General features: G+C 39.3%; 1 protein-coding gene across 1 annotated transcript in view; it reads left to right on the top strand.

Annotated features, from left to right (window-relative positions):
- Nucleotides 1-27,354, top strand: part of LOC124595361 (exostosin-3) — a 150,950-nt gene that overhangs the window by 66,465 nt on the left and 57,131 nt on the right. Inside the window, exons 6-8 of the mRNA XM_047134079.1 lie at nucleotides 13,323-13,538; nucleotides 18,476-18,592; nucleotides 18,870-18,963. Coding sequence (XP_046990035.1) covers nucleotides 13,323-13,538; nucleotides 18,476-18,592; nucleotides 18,870-18,963 — 427 coding nt within the window. The remainder of the gene's footprint in view (nucleotides 1-13,322; nucleotides 13,539-18,475; nucleotides 18,593-18,869; nucleotides 18,964-27,354) is intronic.

Raw genomic sequence — 27,354 nt, 5'->3', positions numbered from 1 at the left:
CAGGTTTTAAATTGTAAGACATTTTAAATTGTAAGACCACAATCTATTGGTTATGAACTGTAGATTAAAACTGAAGAAACTGCAAAAAGGTGGGAATTTAAGGAGATGGGACCTGGATAAACTGAAAGAACCAGAGGTTGTAGAGAGTTTCAGAGAGAGCATTAGGGAACGATTGACAAGAACAGGGGAAAGAAATACAGTTGAAGAAGAATGGGTAGCTTTGGGAGATGGAATAGTGAAGGTAGCAGAGGATCAAGTAGGTAAAAAGACAAGGGCCTTGTATAAATCCTTGGGTAACAGAAGATATATTGAATTTAATTGATGAAAGGATCAAATATAAAAATGCAGTAAATGCAGCAGGCAAAAAGGAATACAAACATCTCAAAAATGAGATAGACAGGAATGCAAAATGGCTAAGCAGGGATGGCTAGAGGACAAATGTAAGGATGTATAGATATGTATCATTAGGGAAAAGATAGATGCTGCTTACAGGAAAATTAAAGACACAATTGGAGAAAAGAGAACCACTTGTATGAATATCAAGAGTTCAGATGGAAAACCAGTTCTAAGCAAAGAAGGGTAAGCAGAAGGGTGGAAGGCATATGTAGAGGGTCTATACAAGGATGATGTACTTGAGGGCAATATTATGGAAATGGAATAGGACATAGACGAAGATGAAATGGGAGATATGATACTGCATAGAGAATTTGACAGAGCACTGAAAGACGTAAGTCGAAACAGGGCCCCAGGAGTAGACAACATTCTCTTAGAACTACTGATGGCCTTGGGAGAGCCAGTCCTGACAAAACTCTACCATCTGGTGAGTAAGATGTATGAGACAGGCGAAATACCCTCAGACTTCAAAAAGAATATAATAATTCCAATCCCAAAAAAAGCAGGTGTTGACAGGTGTGAAAATTACTGAACTATCAGTTTAATAAGTCACAGCTGCAAAATACTAACACGAATTCTTTACAGACGAATGCAGAAATTGGTAGAAGCCAACCTCCGGAAAGATCGGTGTGGATTCCATAGAAATGTTGGGACACATGAGGCAAAACTGACCCTGCAACTTATCTTAGAAGATAGATTAAGGAAAGGCAAACCTACATTTCTAGCATTTGCAGACTTTGGCAAGGCTTTTGACAATGTTGACTGGAATACTCTTTCAAATTCTGAAGGTGGCAGGGGTCAAATACAGGGAGTGAAAGGCTATTTACAATTTGCACAGAAACCAACTATCGGGGTCCATAAGAGTTGAGGGGCATGAAAGGGAAGCAGTAGTTGAAAAGGGAGTGAGACAGGGCTGTAGCCTATCCCAGATGTTATTCAATCTGTATATTGAGAAAGCAGTAAAAAAAAAAAAGGGAGAGTAGGAATCAAAATCCATGGAGAAGAAAGAAAAACTTTGAGGTTTGCTGACGACATTGTAGTTCTGTCAGAGACAGCAGTGGACGTGGAAGAGCAGTTGAACGGAATGGACAGTGTCTTGAAAGGAGGATATAAGATGAACATCAACAAAAGCAAAACAAGGATAATAGAAAGTAGTTGATTTAAATCAGGTGATGCTGAGAGACTTAGGTTAGGAAATAAGACACTTAAAGTAGTAGATGAGCTTTGCTACTTAGGGAGCAAAATAACTGACAATGCTTGAAGTAGAGAGGATCTAAAATTTAGACTGGCTATGGCAAGGAAAGCATTTCTGAAGAAGAGAAATTTGTTGACATTGAGTATAGATTTAAGTGTCAGGAAGTCTTTTTTGAAAATATTTGTATGGAGTGTAGCCATGTGTGGAAGTGGAACATGGACGAAGATGGGAAGATCACGTAACTAATGAGGAGGTACTGAATCTAATTGGGGAGAAGAGGAGTTTGTGGCACAACTAGACTAGGAGAAGGGATCGGTTGGTAGGACACGTTCTGAGGTATCAAGGGATCACCAATTTAGTACTGGAGGGCAGCGTGGAGGGTAAAAATCGTAGAGGGAGACCAAGGGATGAATACACTGAGCAGATTCAGAAGGATGTAGGTTGCAGTAGTTACTTGGAGATGAAGAAGCTTGCACGAGATAGAGTGGCGTGGAGAGCTGCATCAAACCAGTCTCTGGACTGAAGACTACAACATAAAATGCTCTCTCTCTGTTATGTTGATAAGTATTAGCTTTCTTTTTGCATAACTAAATGAATCTTAAATTATCAGGACTCTTTCAGAAAATGTAAATTTTATGGAGTATTATATTAGCTTTTGCAGTACTGCCTGCTAGTTTTCTTCATGTTGTATGAAAAATGTAATGTTTTCTTCCTAATGCTTTCCTTCTTTGACATTACGGCATTTCTCTGCCTCCCAGATGCCATATTTTCACTGTAACTACCATGTCAGTTTGGTATTGCTTTCTCATGTTGAGTCCTACATACATGTGAATATGTGACTAGAAAACAAAGAAACTCCAGTTGGCAGAACATCTGAATAGCAACTTATGATCTGTATCTTTAATCTCGTCTATCAGTGTTAATAATTAAATAGCACTATGTCAACCAAAGGGTTACCTGCAAAGTAGTTAACAGATTTTTTTCTGTTTCAACTCTCAGTTCTGAGATCACACTGAATGCCTCTGAAAAGTGTGTTCTACTTTTCTCTTCTGCTTACACCAAAACTTACAACTGATCATATATACTAAAGTTAGAAAGTTCAAGATTTACTCATACCTAAGTTTAACTGAGATGTAAGATGTAGGAGTTACTTTATTTCATCTGTAATCCCTGTCTAAGTCTGCAAACAAATTGTTACTGACAAATTGTTTTGAGAGCAATAAGAGATTTGTTCATTGTGATGAATTAACTGAAATATATACTGAAAGAGCAAGGCATATATGATGGCTACAGGAGGTACTGCGATCAAAATGAGATATCTTGATTTACATCTGGATATAAAATCCAAGCCCACATTGTATATTCAAAAGCCTAGATGAGATTGCCAAAAGAATTCACCAGAAGCCTAAAATAGCAGGTTCAGTTAATGAAAGTATTTCTTCCAAAGTACATATGAAATCCTCTTACTGTTATATAAGATGAAAAATTTCAATATTTACTGGAACCACAATGATCAATAAAACTATACATTGAAATTCAGCTGGCATAACAGTGATTGACAAAGCTGAGTGAGTCACTTTCCTCACAGAAATTGCTGTACCTTACACCACCTGCATTGAGAATGTGACCAAATACAGGAATTTTGCAGTCGAGATAGAAACCATATGCAAACAGAAATGAGTACATGTTGTACCTTTGATAATGTCTGACACTGGTACTGTCTGAAAATGAACTATAAAGAGCTTAAAGAACCTACAGCAGCACCTTGTGCTTAGTTGGCAACTGCAGAATGCAGTTAAACTGAACACTTGCAGAACGATTTGTCAGTTTCTTGGTGAACAACAATGTGGAAAGGATAGATTACTAGTCACATCATAGAGCAGATGCTAAGTTGCAGGCTGGCACAGTGAAAAGATTGCTAGGCATTTAAGCTTTCAGACAGAAGAGTGAATAGAAATCCATCCTTTTCATATTGTTGTTATTCCATCTGAGACTTTCCATTGTTTAACTGAGTGATACCTTCTTGTATAAACCCTTATCATTAAGTCAGTACTTCAAATAATAATAATAATAATAACAGTCATTACTACTACTACTACTACTACTACTACTGTTACTGCTACTTTCTTCTTCCCAGCTCTTTTTAATCTTCATTTATATTAAAAAAACTTATGATACCTCTTCCATCTTCCAATTTCTTTGCCTTTGTTTCTCACACATAAAGCTGATGATGACTGCAGTGTCATCCAGTGAATACTGATCACAAGCTGTGTGATGTCTATTGGCCACTTTCACTAAGAAAATGCATTATGCTGCTTGCATGAGATAAAGCTTGTTTATTTAGTTTTCCAACCAAGTAGGGAATGATATTGTTATTTTTAGGAAAATACTTGGATGGGTCCTTGGAAAAGGACATGACCAATTTCCTTCCTCACTCTTCTCAACCTAAGCTTATGCTCCATCTCTAGGGATCTTTCACTCTCAGTGGGATGTTAAATCTCAGTTGTTTTCTTCATGATACCCTTGACAATGGTATGACTCAGTAATACAAAATAAAACAATGGAAAATCCAGGATGGAATAATGACAAGCTAGGAATCAGCATCTTTGCTATATGATGAGTAGCAATCTACCCTTTTCATAATATTGTCAAAATACAAAATAATTTTGTTTCCAAGTTTTTGTTGGTTATTGTCATCATTCATAAAACTTCTGGCTGGGTTTACAATCATCAGTAGATAATGCCAACTAATGCAATCCATCTTGAACAGATATAACAGAGAAAGTTGCCAAATGAATGATCACTGCTTCATGAGATGCATCTTAATCTATACCACCTACAAATAAAACTACTTTTTGCTGTTCTGTCTGCCATATTTACATAATATGTGTCTTTGAATTTACATCACTGTTCACGGTCATATACCTGAATATGGTCTCTTAGTTGTGAAATACTGCTCTTATAATTACGGTATGATTGCTAGATGCCAATCACAACAGTGCTGTGTGCAGCCGCATGAATAGTCCTCTGTGTCCCCAATGCATTGGAGATTTTTTCTTTTTCTTTACCCTTGTACATCTGAAGATGTTCTACAGGGTGTTCCACATAAAACCAGCATGCTTCAGGCCCGAGATTCAGGTTAAAATAAACTAACTAAAAATGAATAGCGCGCGCACACACACACACACACACACACACACACACACACACACACACACAGTTACCTGTTTGTAAAAGGTGCTGGAGGTTGTGACCAAGGGCACCCAGGCATAAATGACTTTGTGTGTGATGTCATGTTGTTAATTCAGTTTCTCTAGTAATGTTTTGTATAAGATTGTCTGTTGTACGAGGATTGTCAGCATACACTTGACTTTTTAATGCGACCCATAAATAAAAATTGTACGATGTTAACTCCATGTATCTCGGGGGCCCATACTTTGGTTGGATATGTGAGCAGTTGCTCCATCTTGTCGGAAAGACCATCAGAGACAGAGCACCTCGTGTTCCTGCTGCTAATAAGATGAGTACACTGTTCATTTGTTACATATTTTTACAAGCTTCAACCAGGAGCAACTGCAGTAATGGATAGGAACTGGTGTTGCTGGTAACAGATGCGTGCGGAGTTGGCGAACCTTCACTCACAACTCCAGGCTGCGTTGGCTTCCATCACACAGCTTGAGGGTGCTGCCAAGGGGCATCCCTGTGGGGGTCGGATGCGGGGATGCGAGGGACATCAAGCATGTCCCATGTGTCCTGCGATTGGTCCACTGCTGTGGCTGCCCCGGGTACTGCCTGCACTGAGGTTGATCCCTCACCTGTGGTCGAGTGGGAGATCATTCCAAAGTCTGGCAGCAGCGAAAAACTTTCCAAGGGGTTGATTGTAGCGCCTCCCCGGTTTGTTTGACGAACAGATTTCAGGCGTTATCTGTGGCTGACGATTTCTCTGTGCCGGGTGCAGTCGTCTACCTTGTTCCAGAGGAAGCTTCTCAGCCTACAAGGTCTGGGCATTCACAGAGAGTGGACTTATTGGTAGTTGAGAGCTCCAACTTTAGGCATGTAATGGGCCCCCTTTGGAATATGGCTGCCAAGGTGGGGAAGGAAGCCAGTGTGTGCTCCGTGTTCATACCGTGGGAGAGTCATTCCGGATGTGGAAAGGGTGCTTCCGGAAGCCATGAAGAGAACAGGGTGCAGCCAACTGCAGGTGGTGTCTCAAGTCGGTATCAATGACATGTCGCTTTTGATCGGAGGAGATTCTCTCTGGTTTCGGGTGGCTAGTGGAAATGGTAAAGACTGCCAGTCTTGCTTGCGAGATTAAGGCAGAGCTCACCATGTGCAGCATCATTGATAGAACGGACTGTGGTCCTTTGGTGCAGAGCTGAGTGGAGGGTCTGAATCAGAGGCTCAGGCAGTTTTGTGACCGCTTAGGCTGCAGATTCCTTGACTTGTGGCATCAGGTGGTGGGTTTCCGGGTTCCGCTTAATAGGTCAGGAGTACACTACACACAGGAGGTGGCTACTTGGGTAGCAGGGCCTGTGTGGAAGGGACTAGGCAGTTTTTTAGGTTGGAGGGTCTCGGGGAACCACAGAAAGGGCATCTGTCTAAATGGGGGCAGGTAAAACACAGTAAGGTAGTTGTAGAAATGATCAGTATTGTAGTTGTAAATTGTTGTAGCTGTGTTGGGAAAGAACCATAGCTCCAAGCCCTAATAGAAAGCACTGAAGCTCAAAGAGTTATGGGTACAGAAAGCTGGCTAAAGCCGGAAATAATTTCAGCCAAAATTTTGTCAAACACTCTAACAGTGTTCAGGAAGGGTAGATTAAATACAGTTGGTGGTGGAGTATTTATTGCTGTCAGAAGTAGTTTGCCTTGTACTGAAATTGAAGTAGATAGTTCCTGCGAAGCAGTATGGGTAAAAGTTATACTTGACAATCGGCCTAAACTATTAATTGTATCGTTTTACCGACCCCCCAGACTTTGAAGAAATAGTTGCTGAACAGTTCAAAGAACACTTTAGTCTCATTTCAAATAGGTATCCCACTCATATGGTGGTGGCTTCAATCTACGATCGATATGCTGGAAAAATAGTACGTTTAAAGCCGGTGACAGGCATAAAATGTCATCCGAAATTGTACTGAATGCTTTCTCAGAAAATTATTTTGAACAATTACTTCATGAGCCCACTCGAAGTGTAAACGTTTACAAAAGCAAACTTGACCTCTTAGCAACAAATAATTCTGGACAAATAGTGAGTATCGTGACGAATACAGGGATTAGCAATGATAAGGCAGTTGCTGCTAGGCTGAATGCTGTAACATCTACCACCATAAAAAAAAGCAAAGTATAAAAAAAGTTGATAAAAATGCTTTTAGTGCCGTTTTAAGAGACAGTCTTCACTCCTTCCGATCTGATAATGTAAGCATAGAAAAGTTGTGGAAAGATTTCAGAGAGATAGTATCAACAGCAATTGAGGGATGTGTTGTTGTTGTTGTGGTCCTCAGTCCTGAGACTGGCTTGATGCAGCTCTCCATGCTACTCTATCCTGTGCAAGCTTTTTCATCTCCCAGTACCTACTGCAACCTACATCCTTCTGAATCTGCTTAGTGTATTCATCTCTTGGTCTCCCTCTACGATTTTTACCCTCCACGCTACCCTCCAATACTAAATTGGTGATCCCTTGATGCCTCAGAACATGTCCTGCCAACCGATCCCTTCTTCTGGTCAAGTTGTGCCACAAACTTCTCTTCTCCCCAATCCTATTCAATACTTCCTCATTAGTTATGTGATCTACCCATCTAATCTTTAGCATTCTTCTGTAACACCACATTTCGAAAGCTTCTATTCTCTTCTTGTCCAAACTATTTATCGTCCATGTTTCACTTCCATACATGGCTACACTCCATACGAATACTTTCAGAAATGACTTCCTGACACTTAAATCAATACTGGATGTTAACAAATTTCTCTTCTTCAGAAACGCTTTCCTTGCCATTGCCAGCCTACATTTTATATCCTCTCTACTTCGACCATCATCAGTTATTTTGCTCCCCAAATAGCAAAACTCCTTTACTACTTTAAGTGCCTCATTTCCTAATCTAATTCCCTCAGCATCACCCGACTTAATTAGACTACATTCCATTATCCTTGTTTTGCTTTTGTTGATGTTCATCTTATATCCTCCTTTCAAGACACTGTCCATTCCATTCAACTGCTCTTCCAAGTCCTTTGCTGTCTCTGACAGAATTACAATGTCATCAGCGAACCTCAAAGTTTTTATTTCTTCTCCATGAATTTTAATACCTACTCCGAATTTTTCTTTTGTTTCCTTTACTGCTTGCTCAATATACAGATTGAACAACATCGGGGAGAGGCTACAACCCTGTCTTACTCCCTTCCCAACCACTGCTTCCCTTTCATGCCCCTCGACTCTTATAACTGCCATCTGGTTTCTGTACAAATTGTAAATAGCCTTTCGCTCCCTGTATTTTACCCCTGCCACCTTTAGAATTTGAAAGAGAGTATTCCAGTCAACATTGTCAAAAGCTTTCTCTAAGTCTACAAATGCTAGAAACGTAGGTTTGCCTTTCCTTAATCTTTCTTCTAAGATAAGTCGTAAGGTCAGTATTGCCTCACGTGTTCCAGTGTTTCTACGGAATCCAAACTGATCTTCCCCGAGGTTGGCTTCTACTAGTTTTTCCATTCGTCTGTAAAGAATTCGTGTTAGTATTTTGCAGCTGTGACTTATTAAGCTGATAGTTCGGTAATTTCCACATCTGTCAACACCCGCTTTCTTTGGGATTGGAATTATTATATTCTTCTTGAAGTCTGAGGGTATTTCGCCTGTTTCATACATCTTGCTCACCAGATGGTAGAGTTTTGTCATGACTGGCTCTCCCACGGCCGTCAGTAGTTCCAATGGAATATTGTCTACTCCGGGGGCCTTGTTTCGACTCAGGTCTTTCAGTGCTCTGTCAAACTCTTCACGCACTATCATATCTCCCATTTCATCTTCATCTACATCCTCTTCCATTTCCATAATATTGTCCTCAAGTACATCGCCCTTGTATAGACCCTCTATATACTCCTTCCACCTTTCTGCTTTCCCTTCTTTGCTTAGAACTGGGTTTCCATCTGAGCTCTTGATATTCATACAAGTCGTTCTCTTATCTCCAAAGGTCTCTTTAATTTTCCTGTAGGCGGTATCTATCTTACCCCTAGTGAGATAGGCCTCTACATCCTTACATTTGTCCTCTAGCCATCCCTGCTTAGCCATTTTGCACTTCCTCTCGATCTCATTTTTGAGATGTTTGTATTCCTTTTTGCCTGTTTCACTTACTGCATTTTTATATTTTCTCCTTTCATCAATTAAATTCAATATTTCTTCTGTTACCCAAGGATTTCTACTAGCCCTCGTCTTTTTACCTACTTGATCCTCTGCTGCTGTCACTACTTCATCCCTCAAAGCTACCCATTCTTCTTCTACTGTATTTATTTCCCCCATTCCTGTCAATTGCTCCCTTATGCTCTCCCTGAATCTCTGTACAACCTCTGGTTCTTTTAGTTTATCCAGGTCCCATCTCCTTAAATTCCCACCTTTTTGCAGTTTCTTCAGTTTTAATCTACAGGTCATAACCAATAGATTGTGGTCAGAGTCCACATCTGCCCCTGGAAATGTCTTACAATTTAAAACCTGGTTCTTAAATCTCTGTCTTACCATTATATAATCTATCTGATACCTTTTAGTATCTCCAGGGTTTTTCCATGTATACAACCTATGATTCTTAAACCAAGTGTTAGCTATGATTATGTTGTGCTCTGTGCAAAATTCTACAAGGCAGCTTCCTCTTTCATTTCTGTCGCCCAATCCATATTCACCTACTATGTTTCCTTCTCTCCCTTTTCCTACACTCGAATTCCAGTCACCCATGACTATTAAATTTTCGTCTCCCTTCACAATCTGAATAATTTCTTTTATTTCATCATACATTTCTTCAATTTCTTCGTCATCTGCAGAGCTAGTTGGCATATAAACTTGTACTACTGTAGTAGGTGTGGGCTTTGTATCTATCTTGGCCACAATAATGCGTTCACTATGCTGTTTGTAGTAGCTTACCCGCATTCCTATTTTCCTATTCATTATTAAACCTACTCCTGCATTACCCCTATTTGATTTTGTGTTTATAACCCTGTAGTCACCTGACCAGAAGTCTTGTTCCTCCTGCCACCGAACTTCACTAATTCCCACTATATCTAACTTCAACCTATCAATTTCCCTTTTTAAATTTTCTAACCTACCTGCCCGATTAAGGGATCTGACATTTCACGCTCCGATCCGTAGAACGCCAGTTTTCTTTCTCCTGATAACGACATCCTCTTGAGTAGTCCCCGCCCGGAGATCCGAATGGGGGACAATTTTACCTCCGGAATATTTTACCCAAGAGGACGCCATCATCATGTAATCATACAGTAAAGCTGCATGCCCTCGGGAAAAATTATGGCTGTAGTTTCCCCTTGCTTTCAGCCGTTCGCAGTACCAGCACAGCAAGGCCGTTTTGGTTATTGTTACAAGGCCAGATCAGTCAATCATCCAGACTGTTGCCCTTGCAACTACTGAAAAGGCTGCTGCCCCTCTTCAGGAACCACACGTTTGTCTGGCCTCTCAACAGATACCCCTCCGTTGTGGTTGCACCTACGGTACGGCTATCTGTATCGCTGAGGCACGCAAGCCTCCCCACCAACGGCAAGGTCCATGGTTCATGAGGGATGTATACCACATAAATTACTAAGTGATGTTTCTGATCCCCCATGGTACACAAAACGGGTCAAATAGCTGTTACAGAAGCAGCGAAAAAAGCATGCTAAATTTAAAAGAACGCAAAAGCTTCAAGACTGGCAAAGTTTTACTGAAGTTCAGAATATAGTGCGTACTTCATAATTTCCATAACAAAACTCTGTTCCGAAATCTGGCAGAAAAGCCAAAAAGATTCTGGTCATACATAAAGTACATCAATGGCAAGATGCAATCAATACCTTCACTGCACAATAAGAATGGTGAAGTCACTGATGACAGTGCCACTAAAGCAGAGTTATTAAACACGGTTTTCTGAAACTCCTTCACCAAAGAAGACGAAGTAAATATTCCTGAATTCAAATCAAGAACAACTGCCAAAATGAGAAATATAGAAATAGATATCCTTGGTGTCACGAAGCAGCTTAAATCACTTAATAAAGGCAAGGCTTCCGTTCCAAATTGTATACCAGGCAGGTTCCTCTCAGAGTATGCTGATACAATAGCTCCATATTTAGCAATTATACATAACCACTCGCTCACAGAAAGATGCATACCTACAGACTGCAAAATTGCTCAAGTCACACCAATACCCAAAAGGGGAAGTAGGAGTAATCCATTGAATTACAGGCCCGTTTCACTAATGTTGATTTGCAGAAGGGTTTAGTAACATATATTGTATTCGAAAATTATGAAGTACCTCAAAGAAAACAATTTATTGACACACAGTCAGCGCGGATTCAGAAAATATCGTTCTTATGAAACACAACTAGCTTTATATACTAATGAAGTAATGAGTGCTATTGACAGGGGATGTCAGATGGATTCCATATTTTTTGATTTTCAGAAGGCTTTAGACACTGTTCTTCTAACCAAACTGCATGCCTATGGAATATCGCCTCAGTTGTGCAACTGGATTTGTGATTTTCTGTCAGGAACGTCACAGTTCGTAGTAATATACAGAAATTCATCGAGTAAAACAGAAGTAATATCTGGCGTTTCCCAAGGAAGTGTTATAGGCCCTCTGTTGTTCCTGATCTATATTAGTGATGTAGGAGACTATCTTAGTAGCTGTCTTAGGTTTTTTGCAGATGACCAAAACAAATTGCAAAATGATTTAGAAAAGATATCTGTATGGTGCGAAAAGTGGCAATTAACCCTGAATAAAGAAAAGTGTGAAGTTGTCCACATGAGTACTAAAAGATTCCACTAAATTTTGATTGCGCAATAAGTCACACAAATCTGAAGGCTGTAAATTCAACTAAATACTTAGGGATTACAATTACAAATAACCTGAATTGGAACAATCACGTAGATAGTGTTGTGGCTAGAGCAAACCAAAGACTGAAATTCATTGGCAGAACACTTAGAAGGTGCAACAGGTCTACTAAAGAGACTGCTTACACCACGCCTGTTCGCACTATTCTGGAGTATTGCTGTGCAGTGTGGGATCTGCATCAGGTGGGACTGACGGATGACATCAAAAAAGTACAAAGAAGGGCAGCTCATTTTGTATTATCACGAAATAGGGGAGATAGTGCCACAGACATGATATGTAAATTGGAGTAGCAATCATTAAAACAAAGGCATTTTTCATTATGATGGGATCTTCTCATGAAATTTCAATCACCAGTTTTCTCCTCCGATTGCGAAAACATTTTGTTGGCACCCACCTACATAGGGAGAAATGATAACACAATAAAATAAGAGAAATCAGGGCTCGCACAGAAAAATTTAAGTGCTGGTTTTTCCCACACAGCGTTCGAGAGTGGAACGGTAGAGAGACAGCTTGAAGGTGTTTCATTGAACCCTCTGCCAGACACTTTATTGTGAATAGCATAGTTATCACGTAGATGTAGATGTAGATGTAGAGTACTGCATACAGATTCTCTGAATTTGTTAATTGTGTGTGGAAAGAGTCAAAGATCTCTAGATATCTGGTACTATTTAAGGTTTCATTGAAAAATATGGGACCAGTAATGCACATGCTGGACAATGCACACCAAGCACCTATCTCTTCCCTGAGTGGAGAGGTTCTTCATGCAGAATATATGGGTTGTCCTGCGATCAGTACATGCAATTCTGGGAGTTTACATAACCTGAAAATGAAACCAGGCTTCGCCTGACATGAATTAAGGCAAGGGGTCCAAGTAACTGCTAGCAATTGATGTTAACAGCGAGTTACGATAATGAACCATTATTTCTGATCCTCAGATTTAAACTTGTGCACCACACTTAGAAGATAGGCTTTTAATTTCATATCTTTTAGTACATGATGACCTGATAAAAGATACACCAACCTGCTACAACAATCTCCTTACCGACTTGCAGGGACTTGTCATAATGTCTTTGCGAACTCTGTCTGTAGTTTTCAGGGGTTTCCTATTCATCAGCATATTCTGAACGTATCCTACAGTCCTCCATTTCTTGTACAGGTCATGAATAGTGCTGGTCGTGGGGAGTTTCTTACCAGGGTACTTGACTTGAAACATTTCTTTACATTCTTTGGTGGAACACTCCACAATATCAATTTGCTGTTCTAATGCAAACTGTCCCGTTTCTGTAACAGCTAAACAATATGAGTTTCTCACAACAACAACTGACACACGAACACACAACTGCATTCAACTTTCTGATAAAACTCAGTGTAGCCAACTTTTGAGACAGTGTTTACACGTCACTAACAGTTTGATTAGAGATGATTAACCAGTACGTGTAGTGCACTGGTTTTATGTGGAACATGGCGTATAACTTATTTAAACCAGTGACCATTGTGAAAGTTAGTGTGACAGTAGATGGCAGTAAAAGACGTTAGAACAGGTTTTATTTTTGTGTTATCTTAAATTACAGTTTCTCTCTTTCAAGTATCACAAAGTGAATTATTTATGCCTTTGTATTTGTGTGTAAAGGGTAGTTAAGGTTATACATCATTTGTTAATTATTTCATAGGCACGTGTCACAGAACTTCATTTCCTGATACGTGCTGTGGGTGATCCAGATTTGTTGGCTATGCGTCGCCAAGGCCGTATGTTGTGGGAACGCTATTTGTCATCTGTGCAAGCGACAGTGGACACAGTGATTGCACTGTTGCGGACAAGATTAGGAATTCCTCCAGTGCCAGTACTGGAAGAACCATCACCTAGTGTGTTCAATGCTTCTTTCATTGTAAGTAATAGATGTATTTGTAATCCTCTAATGCTGTAAAAATCTAAAAACATTCATGAACTGTAAATTAAACACACACTCATTTCGTATTGTGGAGTGTTTGTGTTTGACAATTATCACACTTAGGAGGAAAAGTATCTGTTGTCTGCTGAAGTCTGTAAAATTTGAGGTGAAAATGTGGAAAATAGGAATATTCAATCTAAAACAGCATTACTTATAACCTTTTGATGTTTACTACAACATTTTTTTGCAGAATGTTTTCTCCCATTTTGCTATACCTATGGCTACAGCATGTTTCTCCTCTGCAGAAAAAGTGCTATGCAGGATGAAAGAGGTTGTGATTGTGTGATGTTATACATGTCATTTCAGTTTTATAATATTGCTACAGAGCACATTAATTTTTAATACCAAGCTGTCACAATGAAAATTATCAGAGGGTTTTGCTGAAAATAGTGCCAACTTATCAGTTTTTCTCATATTTGTATATGTTCTTTACTGTCTCATTTGATATCTAAATTATGCCAACTTATCAGTTTTTGTCATGTTTGTATTTGCTTTTTACTGTCTCACTTGATATCTGAACACTTTTGTCTATGAAAAATAGAGTCTAAAGTGTGTATAATTCTTGATCTCATACAAATTATGACAGTTGGAAACTGAGTGTGTTGGCACATACATTGCGGTTTTAATAGTTAGTGGAGCAGATATTGATGATGTATTTACTAGTTTTGGGAAAGCACTTAATACCGCTCCATACTCTTAATCTATCAAACAGAATATTTGCCTACAGAATATCTGACCAGGTATGTGATTGGATTGTTCATAGTAAATTGATTTCAGTACACTTGCTCTACATGTATAATGTGGAAAAAGAAGTGTGATAGAACATCACTATCGACAGTTTTATAAATGGCATGGTGAGTAACTTTGATAACTGTCTCCGAAAATTGTATATTGTCATTGGGTAATGCAGAAAGAGTGATATGTCAACAGAATTTGATTTGTGACCATCCTAATGAAATGATCAGTGATTCATTTGCCTGCCGTAGTGTTTCATAATTAGCTGGATAATATGAGGACTGTTCTTTTTGGGTTGATAATGGTCATGTCGTCATTGAAAAATTGGACAATACTTATGGACAGCTGATAGATTAGGTGTACTCTCCTAAGGTCACGCTATTTGATTTGGTATGTTTTGGTTTTGGTTGGATCTGGTTGAACAGCAAAAATGTAGTAAGCAATAAACTTTTTTCATTTTTTGTGGAATTTATCAGCAAGAAAAAGTTTCATAAAGGTTTGAAATTCGTGTAAAGTTTGTTGCAGTTCACTAAGTGCTCTCGTTCTCAAATACTGGATAGCGCCCATAGTAGCTGTGAATTATGCGGTGTGTACATTATGAAACAATGTGGAAGTATGGATTAAACACACTGAAGATTGTATAACCATTGTATTCATTACTTTGAATTGTATCATGTAGTGCCTATCAATCAAGTATGGTATTTTCACAATTTTGATAAAGTTCAAAAGTCAAAGAGCAAATACCTTTCTCAAATAGCAAGTATTTTTCTGTAGTTTGAGTAATATTTTTGAATTCAGTAGGTATCTTGTACTACACATTTTCTTAAGCGCCCTATGTTCTTCCTCAGGGTTCAAGCTGTCTCCTTAACAAATTTCATCGAAACTGGTTCAGCAGGTTACTAATAATATATTTAATCATGCATGATGCAGCAGGTTTTCACACACGTCAGTGTTTATGAAATCGTATATTTTGAACTACGTGTCATACATACATGTAATTTTGCAGTTGTGTTCAGTGGTACATCTGAACACTGTGAAATGTGTCATGAATACAGTTACTAGTAAAGAAGTAATAAATTAAAAACTTCATGCCTGAGAGAGAAGATGCTAGTTGTCGTACGAGGTACCCTCCACCATGCACCGTATGGTGGATTGCGGAGTATGTATGTAGATGTAGATGTGAAAATGAACAATGAAAATGCAGTAAGTTACGAACTTTATTCTTTTTGTCTTTTTTTTTTTTGGGGGGGGGGGGGGGGGGGTGTTAGTGAAAAAAAATTTGTAAAGGTTCAAAATTGTGTGTAAAGTTTGTTGCTGTCACTAAGTGCTCTCGTTCTCAAATACTGGATGCATAAAATATGGGTATTTGTGCGTTACAATCTACACTTCTCTTTCACCCACACCCAGCCCCACCCCTGTGGTAGATAGGTTGTTCTTACCCCCACAAAGATACTTTCCAGAAAGTAAGTGATTTGTTTACCAAATTTGGTTGAAATCGGTCCATTGGTTGTTGAGGATATGTGGAGTATACATACATACATACCTTTTTATAATATAATATTTATGAATATCTTTTTTCCATGATGCAATTTTTTTTATGAAATATAGCCTACATGGTGCCCATAGCTACCCTGAAGTTAGCAGTGAAAACCCGTCTACTAGTTTTGGAGATTAGCATGATCATACAGACAGACAAACAGAAAGACAAAGTTTTGCTAAAACTTTAAATCACAATATCTTTTTCCTCTGTGATTAGATTTTGATGAACTAAAGCCTACACTGTGCCCCAAACTGTGCTCAAGTTACCTGCAAAAACCCCATGAAAATTTGTGTAGTACTCTTGGAGATATGCCTGTCAAAGACAAGGCACACGGACATGATGGTTTTGCAGATTTGTTATTAGCATAGATTTATCTTAGACTGACCTCTCTCTCTCTTTCTCTCATATGTGGGTGTGTGCACGCGCATGTGGTGGGGTCTCTACACAGGAAATTTGAGCTCTGATTTGGTTTGCCTCCCAGAGGCCAAAGTCGTTTATTTGATAAGAACATGATTGTTATAAGTGGGGAAATGCTCCTAAGACGAATCTATCCCTTTTTAAAAGACACTGATAGAAAAATAGGAGCCAGCTGCCTCAATCATCATTCCAAATCCTCACCAGAGTTTTGACCTGCAGACATATTGGTGTTCTTTTAACACAGAACATTCTACCACTGTCTCCATTTTCTCCCGTTGATCAACAGTATATCCCATTGCCACTGTCTCCTCTCTTCCTTTATGCTGTCTCCTTTCATCCTCCTTTCTCACTGACACTGAGTCCAACTTACGACACCTAAAATATTCTCAGGAGTACAACTTATTTTTTCCACTTTATCTACAAGTTAAAAATTTTGTTCCAAATGTGTTTTCCAGTTTCCCGATTGTGAACTTTCCTGTCTCTTGGGCTTCCACTGCTATTGTCTTGAACCATCTCTTTCTTTTTCACTGCCACTTTCTCTTTCCCACCCTCACTGTCTCCTCTGTCTTTCTCACCCTCTGTCACACTCTTCTCTCTCTTCCATCGTCACTGCACTGTCTACCTGCTTCTCATTTTCAGCACAAAAAAGTGTGAATATGTTTGCATTACAAAATTTTTGTTGAGGAAGGCAGAATGACAATTGAGACAGCAGGTCCCCCCACTTTTCTGTCAGAGTCTTCTAAAGAGGAACACATTCAGTTTTTTTGTGCTCTGACAGGAACATTTGTGCACTGGTTCCCTTCTTTTCCTTGCTAGAGCAGGTTGTGCTGCTTATATAAAATGAATTCTATAGATCAGTAAAATTCTGGTAGTTTGCGTATTTATGTGCTTCAGCACATTTACACATGTTGACACACATAAATAACAAAAAGGAAAACATAATAAAAAATTAACACAAAACTGTTTCCTTTACATTTTTTATGGATACTTTGCTCATCAGTCGCAAGCCCAGCATATGCAAGTAACCTGATAGGTTGGTCAACCACAGCTAAAAAACTTGTATGTAATGTGAAGGACAATCAAATGATTTAAAATCAGAAATAACTTATATATTAAGAGTGAAAATGTTATTAGAAATATTTGGCTGAATTTGCAGACTTAGAAGTTTTAACAATTGTTGACAGTTATTTTATGTTCTTTTCAGGCATATTAAGACCCTTTTTAGGCTTTTTTTCCGCCGCAATACCACGTTGGGCATATTTGTGAAGGTGTAAAGTGTCCATTATACAGAGACAGTGAGTCATAAAGTTTTCTTGGTGAAAAAACGCTGACAAAAAAATTGTTTGGTGACCTCAGAAACCTTTCCATGTCTCTAAAAACTCGCTATTTGTTCACTATATCAGTTAAAACTACATTTACACCTCAGACTGGATACTACATGCCTGTTTTAGGCATATAAGTACGGTAATTGTCAGCCTATTTCTTGGTAACGGATACTGATATTGAAAAAAAATTTCAAGGCTCCCTGAGAACATAGTCTTAAGTATTTATCGCAAAAATTTCAACAATCTGCCATGAATAGAAGTTGTAAAAGTGATCACCCCCACAATTGTTAATTGCCAATTTTCATTAGTGACTTTTGTGGATCAAACGGTGTTTTTATAAGCCGCCTAAGGTCCACCTAAGATCACATCTAAATGCGATAGAACCAACTGATTTGCTCTTTTTGTCTGGGCTGGCGAAGTGTGTAATGGTTCAATTTTTATACTATAGGATAGCTACAGTATGCCCGTTCTTTTGAATGGTATACAAATGCTATCCAAAACACTTAACCCCTTATCTCTGATATGACTCCCTGAAAAATCACGTTTTCACTCATGGCTTTCTGGAACATATTGGTACCATGCACAGACTGATTGGTGGTCATCATTTTGAGACAGACTGTTTACCCAAATATTCCTATTGATTCTGCCATTTTTTTATTTCTAATTTTCATTGAAGCTATACCCATGAAAGCGTTTATGTTTTAGAGATAAACTTAGGAGGAAATCAATTTATGATGAGCTGTTTCAGACTGAATATTATTGTAGAAAGCCATAAATATTTTCCAGAACTCATACAGCCCAAATTTTAAAATCAGCTTTCACAGTAAGATAGTGCTTCCAATTGAAATCCTTTATAGCCGCTGAAGACTGACGCCATCGTTGCAGAGGCTGAGCCAGAGGAGAGCCTGGGACCAATTGAACCTCCATACGCTTCACCAAAATTTAAACGAAATTTCACCGTACTTCTTACTCAGGTATGTTCCGTTACACTGTTCATCATGCTTCTTTTTTATCATTTAATTTATGATTATTATAAAGGAAAAGTTTCTGGCATCGAGTTGATACTAACCATAAAAATTACTTTGCATTAAAACTTCAGAACTGCTTGAGGATATCATCTGGCTGACATGGTATAAATGAATTTCTTTACTTAAATTATTATGATTGTGCTGGCCACAGTATATCATCCATTGGACTAATTAGTGAGTAAGAGCAGTAACTGTGTGATAGTTTTTACTACTTTTTTTGCAGGGACATGAGTTGTGGAATGACTGGGGAGATCCATTTCGGCTCTATCCACAGTTACCTTTTGATACTGTCCTTCCATCAGATGCTAAATTCTTAGGTAAGGTGAAGATTTAAAATCAATAAAAATACTTTTATGCTTCTTCACTGTTCCTACAACACAAAATCATGTCTGTTACATATTTTTTCATTGATGGTGAGTATATCATTTAACTCCAATGGAAAATTTTTCTGTACATGAATGGAGACACACAACTGAGGGAATTATTTTAAACAGATAATTGCCATATGTTCCTAAGAAAGTTAAGGCACATATTGTTAAGTCATGAAATGCTGCAAAATATAACTGAGTTACAAGTAGGATGTGAACTACCTCAAACTGGATGTGAACTATATCGCAGAGGATTCCATTTAGTATCTGCTGTGTTCAAAGTCATCAGTTAAAGTGCAATGATAAGGTGCTTTTTTTTTTTTTTTTTTTTTTTTTTTTCTACTACATACAGCAGTATTTAATTCAGTTCATATAGAGTCAGCTTGTGAAAATACAAATAATTACTCAGACATTGCCCTTCAGCACATACTGATAATTTTAGCTAATACAGTTTTTGAACATGGGTCCTCTGTGTCTAGTGCTTCAGTGTGTTGTTCTCTGTACAAAATATGAATGGTGTGATATTTTTGGAAAGGTGGCTTACACATGAAACTAGTGGTGGACTTTCGACCAAGTGAAAGCTGTTACAGAACACATCTGGCACTGTGCAAGATATCTTAAAGTCTGTATTCCAAAGCAAAGTGCAGTCCATGCCATATCCAAGTTACACCTACGACAAATAGTCTGCAGTAGAAACACCTGTGCCAAACTGATAGTACACTCACTGCCCACTCCACAGGTCTTATCACACTGACTGAGGCTGATGCTCGACTTGGTTATACAAGGTCTGTTCAAAAAATTCTGGAAGTTTGTCCAAAAAATTTTTTCTATGCGTACCTACTGTGCATGATCTCCATCAAAATACTCTCCTCCACAATTTATACACTGTTGCCAATGCAGTTTTCACTTCAGGAAACAGTCTTGGTATGCCTCTTGTGGATCACACAAAGCGCCATCTGCAAGTTGTCTTTTATTTAGTATATTGTTGCATATCTTTGTCCTTTCAACCGGGTTTTCAACTTTGGAAATAAAAAAGGTCCACAGGGGCCAGATCTGGAGAGTATGGAAGATGAGGCAGCACAGTGATTTCATTTTTTGTACAATAGTCATGCACCAACAGGGATGAATGTGTGGGTGTATTATTGCAATGCATGAGCCATAAACTGTATCGCCACATATCAGGACATTTCCTTCTGACATTTTCTCACAAGCATCGCAACACGTCCCAATAGTACCATTGATTAACAGTTTGTTCCTGTGGCATGAATTCATGATGAATTAAGCCTTCAAAGTCAAAGAAAAATATCAGCATGGCTCTGACATTTGACCTGAACTGGAAAGCTTTTTTTGGTCTTGGAGAACCTTTCCCAGCCCTTTGTGAAGACTGAACATTGGTCTCAACATCATAACTGTAGTCCCACATCTCATCGCCACATATGATTGTCTTAAGGAACATCTCATTCTCATTTGAACAATCCAAGAGCTCTTCACAGATAGTGAGGTGAAACTCTTTCAGGTCTTGACTCAGGAGCTGTGGGGCGCACTTGGTGGAAACACAATGCATTCCAAGATGCTGTGTCAGGATTTCATGTCATGATCCAACTGAAATGTTACATTCTTCTCCAATCTCAAGAACAGTCAGTCTTTGATTGGCACACAAAATTTTGTTGATGTTCCAGACACGAGCATCGTTGGTAGACATTGAAGGGCATCCTGAACAAGTATCAGCCATTTTTAAGCTGTGTGAACCATTCATAACACCAAGTATGGCTCAGGCACTCATCATTGTAGGCTTCCTGCACCATTAGCTGTGTCTCTGTAAATGTTTTCTTGAGTTTCACACAAAATTTAATGCAGACATATTGCTCCTCAAGCCCTGCCACCTGGAAATTCACAAACTGTGTGACACAACGTTCTACTCAATACAGCTCTGAAAAATAACTAATAGACATACAGCAATGAAACTTCCGCCAGTTACACACTAAATGCACGCATGTGCAAAAATGCCAACCACATTTCACTTCAACACAATGTTGGCACAAAATTACGAATGTTCCGGAATTTTTTAAACAGACTTTGTTTGCCACATTCTGGCATGGTCTCTTCAGAGTGCACTCCTTATTACAAGCACCATTGAGTTGTGGCACCAAAGCATGTGGCAGTAATGTTGAGACAGCTGTTCAGTTTCCATTTTAATACTGGTTGGCGCTGCTACATCCCCTTCCTACCAACAGTGACCCCCAGGGGGGAAGAAAGTAGGTGGTATGTGATCTGGATTAGCTGGCTGTGGGGAAAGGCGGTGGATTGATGTCCATGGATGTTGAGCCAGAAGGTTGAGGCAGGATGAGGAATGGAAGTTCTATGAGCCACTGCAGGATTAGAGGGTCTGCTGAAGGTGGAGAAACAGGCAGCTGTTAACCAGGATGACAGGAGCGAAGTTGATTTCAGTGATACTACTGAATTCTGTGGTCTGAGACAACAGGATACGTCATAGACCTGTGGTGGGTGGAGATTGTCCAATGGGTCCAAGTTGCCTAAGTTGGATGGTGACCAAGGTATTGGACTCGTGCCGTGGTGCCCACCCAGAAGGGAGAGACCTCGGTGGCAAAATGCACTGGAGGCAGATGCAACATCCCAAGAGGATGCAGCCATGAAGTTGCTCCACTGGGCTGTAGCTTTCAATCAGGGTGCCTTTGTAAGTTGCTAGAAAGCCACAGAGTGCATTATGTGCAGTGTGTCAGACGTGATTTACTTATGAATGACAGCCTCACAATAGCCCGTCCTAGATGCGAGTCCATTCGCTGAAGGTATGAACCTCAAATATTTCATTGATGGCTGCATGAAGGAACATGTGTGCAGGTTGTGTTTTAGTCTTTTTCAGTCTCTAAAACAAAAGCTTGATACTGTGAAGGGGGTCCTCTGTTGTTACACCTGTCACCAAGATATCATAAAAGTATGTTTGAAATATCACGTAGTAATTGATCCATAAAATGTTGGAATATGGTAGGGGCCAAAGAGATTTTGAAAGACAACCGATGATGATGGTAGAGGCAATATGGCTTGTAATGTTGTGTCCAAGGGAAGTTGAAAGTATGCGTCTGTGAGGTTAGTGAATTAGGTGACATGTTCTACTTTTGCAAAGAGTCCACTGGAGTCAGTAAAGGACACAATTCCACTTTAGCTTGTATGTTTGTAGTCGCTTTGAAGTCACCACATTGTCTTGCGGAGCAGTTGGGTTTGCGTGCTGTTAACAGTGGAGGTGCCTGGTGGCTGTGTGGAATAGGCATTAAGACTACTTCTTTGGTGCGTCGTTAAAGCAGTGCAAGGCTCTTTGGATTGCATGGCATGCACTTTTCCATGAGCCATATGCCCAAAAGTGTGGAAAGATAGTATTCCAAAAACATCATCATCAGGGTCAGCTACTACAAGAAAATTTATTGTACGGATAACTTCATTGTGAGTGAGTGGAACTGAAAACTTTCCTAGAAAGAGTGCGTTATGATGTCCATAGGCCCAAAGATTTGCCTCAGTTGTGTGAGAGGTATCGACTGTAAACTTGACACTTAATCCAAAACATCTCTGAAATGTGCGTAACTAGAAATGTGTCTCTTAGACCACCTAATATTTTATATCACAGAACTCCACATAAATTGACAAAAATCAAGTAAATAGCCAGTTAATTCATGTTATAAATACTCCATGAAACATGGACCTTGCCGTTGGTGGGGAGGCTTGCGTGCCTCAACGATACAGATAGCTGTACCGTAGGTGCAACCACAACGGAGGGTATCTGTTGAGAGGCCAGACAAACGTGTGGTTCCTGAAGAGGGGCAGCAGCCTTTTCAGTAGTTGCAGGGGCAACAGTCTGGACGACTGACTGATCTGGCCTTGTAACATTAACCAAAACAGCCTTGCTGTGCTGGTACTGCGAACGGCTGAAAGCAAGGGGAAACTACAGCCTTAATTTTTCCCAAGGGCATGCAGCTTTACTGTATGGTTAAATGATGTTGGCGTCCTCTTGGGTAAAATATTCCGGAGATAAAATAGTCCCCCATTCGGATCTCCGGGCTGGGACTACTCAAGAGGACGTCGTTATCAGGAGAAAGAAAACTGGCATTCTACGGATCGGAGCGTGGAATGCCCGATGCCTTAATCGGGCAGGTAGGTTAGAAAATTTAAAAAGGGAAATGGATAGGTTAAAGTTAGATATAGTGGGAATTAGTGAAGTTCGGTGGCAGGAGGAAGAAGACTTTTGGTCAGGTGAATGCAGGGTTATAAATACAAAATCAAATAGGGGTAATGCAGGAGCAGGTTTAATAATGAATAAAAAAATAGGAGTGCGGGTAAGCTACTACAAACAGCACAGCGAACGTATTATAGTGGCAAAGATAGACACGAAGCCCATGCCTACTACAGCAGTACAAGTTTATATGCCAACTAGCTCTGCAGATGACGAAGAAATTGAACAAATGTATAATGAGATAAAAGAAATTATTCAGGTAGTGAAGGGAGATGAAAATTTAATAGTCATGGGTGACTGGAATTCGACAGTAGGAAAAGGGAGAGAAGGAAATGTAGTAGGTGAATATGGATTGGGGCTAAGAAATGAAAGAGGAAGCCGTCTGTTAGAATTTTGCACAGAGCATAACTTAATCATAGCTAACAATTGATTCAAGAATCATAAAAGAAGGTTGTATACATGGAAGAATCCTGGAGATACTAAAAGGTATCAGATAGATTATATAATGGTAAGACAGAGATTTAGGAGCCAGGTTTTAAATTGTAGGACATTTCCAGGGGCAGATATGGACTCTGACCACAATCTATTGGTTATGAACTGTAGATTAAAACTGAAGAAACTGCAAAAAGGTGGGAGTTTAAGGAGATGGGACCTGGATAAACTGTCTAAACCAGAGGTTGTACAGAGTTTCAGGGACAGCATAAGGGAGCAATTGACAGGAATGGGGGAAAGAAATACAGTAGAAGAAGAATGGCTAGCTCTGAGGGATGAAGTAGTGAAGGCAGCAGAGGATCAGGTAGGTAAAAAGATGAGGGCTAGTAGAAATCTTTGGGTAACAGAAGAAATATTGAATTTAATTGATGAAAGGAGAAAATATAAAAATGCAGTAAATGAAGCAGGCAAAAAGGAATACAAACATCTCAAAAATGAGATCGACGGAAGTGCAGAATGGCTAAGCAGGTATGGCTAGAGGACAAATGTAAGGATGTAGAGGCTTATCTCACTAGGGGTAAGATAGATACTGCCTACAGGAAAATTAAAGAGACCTTTGGAGAAAAGAGAGCCATTTATATGAATATCAAGAGCTCAGATGGAAACCCAGTTCTAAGCAAAGAGGGGAAATCAGAAAGATGGAAGGAATATATAGTGGGTCTATACAAGGGCGATGTACTTGAGGACAATATTATGGAAATGGAAGAGGATGTAGATGAAGATGAAAAGGGAGATACGATACTGCGTGAAGAGTTTGACAGAGCACTGAAAGAACTGATTCGAAACAAGGCCCCGGGAGTAGACAACAATCCATTAGAACTACTGACAGCCTTGGGAGAGCCAGTCCTGACAAAACTCTACCATCTGGTGAGCAAGATGTCCGAGACAGGCGAAATACCCTCAGACTTCAAGAAGAATATAATAATTCCAATCCCAAAGAAAGCAGGTGTTGACAGATGTGAAAATTACCGAAGTATCAGTTTAATAAGTCACGGCTGCAAAATACTAACGCGAATTCTTTACAGACGAATGGAAAAACTGGTAGAAGACAACCTCGGGGAAGATCAGTTTGGATTCCGTAGAAATGTTTGAACATGTGAGGCAATACTGACCTTACGACTTATCTTAGAAGAAAGATTAAGGAAAGGCAAACCTACATTTCTAGCATTTGTAGACTTAGAGAAAGCTTTTGACAATGTTGACTGGAATACTCCTCTCAAATTCTAAAGGTGTCAGGGGTAAAATACAGGGAGCGAAAGGCTATTTACAATTTGTACAGAAACCAGATGGCAGTTATAAGAGTCGAGGGGCATGAAAGGGAAGCACTGGTTGGGAAGGGAGTGAGTCAGGGTTGTAGCCTCTCCCTGATGTTATTCAATCTGTATATTGAGCAAGCAGTATAGGAAACAAAAGAAAAATTTGGAGTACGTATTAAAATCCAGGGAGAAGTAGTAAAAACTTTGAGGTTTGCCGATACATTGTAATTCTGTCAGAGACAGCAAAGGACTTGGAAGAGCTGTTGAACAGAATGGACAGTGTCTTGAAAGGAGGATTTAAGATGAGCATCAACAAAAGCGAAATGAGGATAATGGAATGTAGTCGAATTAAGTCGGGTGATGCTGAGGGAATTAGATTAGGAAATGAGACACTTAAAGTAGTAAAGAAGTTTTGCTATTTGGGGAGCAAAATAACTGATGATGGTCGAAGTAGAGAGGACATAAAATGTAGACTGCCAATGGCAAGGAAAGCATTTCTGAAGAAGAGAAATTTGTTAACATCGAGTATAGATTAAAGTGTCGGGAAATGGTTTTTGAAAGTATTCATATGGAGTGTAGCCATGTATGAAAGTGAAACATGGACAATAAATAGTTTGGACAAGAAGAGAATAGAAGCTTTCGAAATGTGGTGCTACAGAAGAATGTTGAAGATTAGGTGGGTAGATCATGTAACTAATGAGGAGGTATTGAATAGGATTGGGGAGAAGAGAAGTTTGTGGCACAACTTGACTAGAAGAAGGGATCAGTTGGTAGGACATGTCCTGAGGCATCAAGGGATCACCAATTTAGTATTGGAGGGCAGCGTGGAGGGTAAAAATCATAGAGGAAGACCAAGAGATGAATACACTAAGCAGATTCAGAAGGATGTAGGTTGCAGTAGGTACTGGGAGATGAAGAAGCTTGCACAGGATAGATCAGCATGAAGAGCTGCATCAAACCAGTCTCAGGACTGAAGACCACAACAACAACAAGAAGTAAATTTAATACTTTTCAGCCCATATAAACACTTTGTTGTTTAAATTATATAAAATAAACACGAAATATCACAAGTATGTGCAGTCATGCAGTGTCAGATTTCATATGATTTTAACCACTATTATAGCAGACATTATATTCCTAAATATAAATAAAATATTGCAGAAAATGTAAAAAAAAGATAATCAACTGAAATGAAATGATAAATCACGTATCTTTTGCACAGTCGACATGCATCTTTCTGCTGCATTCCAGGCAAACTGGGTGACCACATTAGATGCACTTATACGCCATTTTCCTCTTGTTGGACGCAGGGCACTTCATACACATCTTCCTTTTGTTCATTCTAATACTTGGTATGCCTTCACTTGATTGCTGAGTGTCTCCCAGAACTTTGTGAATCATTTCCTTGATATTTCTAGGTAAATTTTGAATTTCCAGGTGTCTTTTTAGATGTCGCTCTATCAGCTCCATGGCCAGACTTTTGGTGAATTTGAGATGAGTTAGCATGGGGTTTCCTCTGTAGCACAAATAAAGAACAAAACTGTTCATGCAACTGATGTTTACAAGTGTGTAAAATACTGCCATTGGCCAGCGCCTTGTAAGTCTGTTTGTAAAATAATTGGCACATTTCATGTCAAGCAAGTCTACTCCATATTTCGTTGTATTGTAGTAACAATCAATTTCTGGCTTATTTTTTATGGTATCATTTTCAATGGAATGATGGATTGAAGACACAAGAATTACTGCCTTGTTTCTCTTAGGAACAAATGAAACCAGTGTTGTATTCTCAGTGAATCCATATAATACTGACCCAACTGGCCTACTTTTATCAGCCAAAAACTCTTGGGGAATTTCGCGTTTGTTCTTTCTGACCATTCCTATGTATGTTAGTCCTCTCTTGCTTAGCTCACGAATGAGTTCTAGAGATGTAAACCAGTTGTCAGTCGTAATGTTTCTGTTACTTCATTCTATTGGTTTGCACAGGCGTAAAACAGCCTGAGTCGGATTGGCAAGCTTCTACTCTTCTTTTGTCAGGCCACATCCATCACTATCTTTTCCTGAATATATGTAGGCATTGAAGAGGTAAGTGCTTCCAGAGTCTGCCAGGCACATAATTTTTATGCCGTATTTGCCTGGTTTGCTAGGCATATAAATGCAGAAAGGACATTTTTCCCTGAATGGTATTAACATTTGATCCACTGTAACGTTGCCTTTAACACAGTATAATTGCTGAGAACTGAAAATGAATTTCTCAAAAATCTTTGATTTGCAGCTGCGTGATTTGACTTCTTTCTTTCATCTGTGGTAGTCGCATCGTCAAGCCTCAGGCTGCTTTGAAGCTTTTCAAAGTGC

The sequence above is a fragment of the Schistocerca americana genome, chromosome 2 (assembly GCF_021461395.2).
Source record: "Schistocerca americana isolate TAMUIC-IGC-003095 chromosome 2, iqSchAmer2.1, whole genome shotgun sequence".
NCBI lineage: Eukaryota > Metazoa > Arthropoda > Insecta > Orthoptera > Acrididae > Schistocerca > Schistocerca americana.
This window is presented reverse-complemented; position numbering and strand designations above follow the sequence as displayed.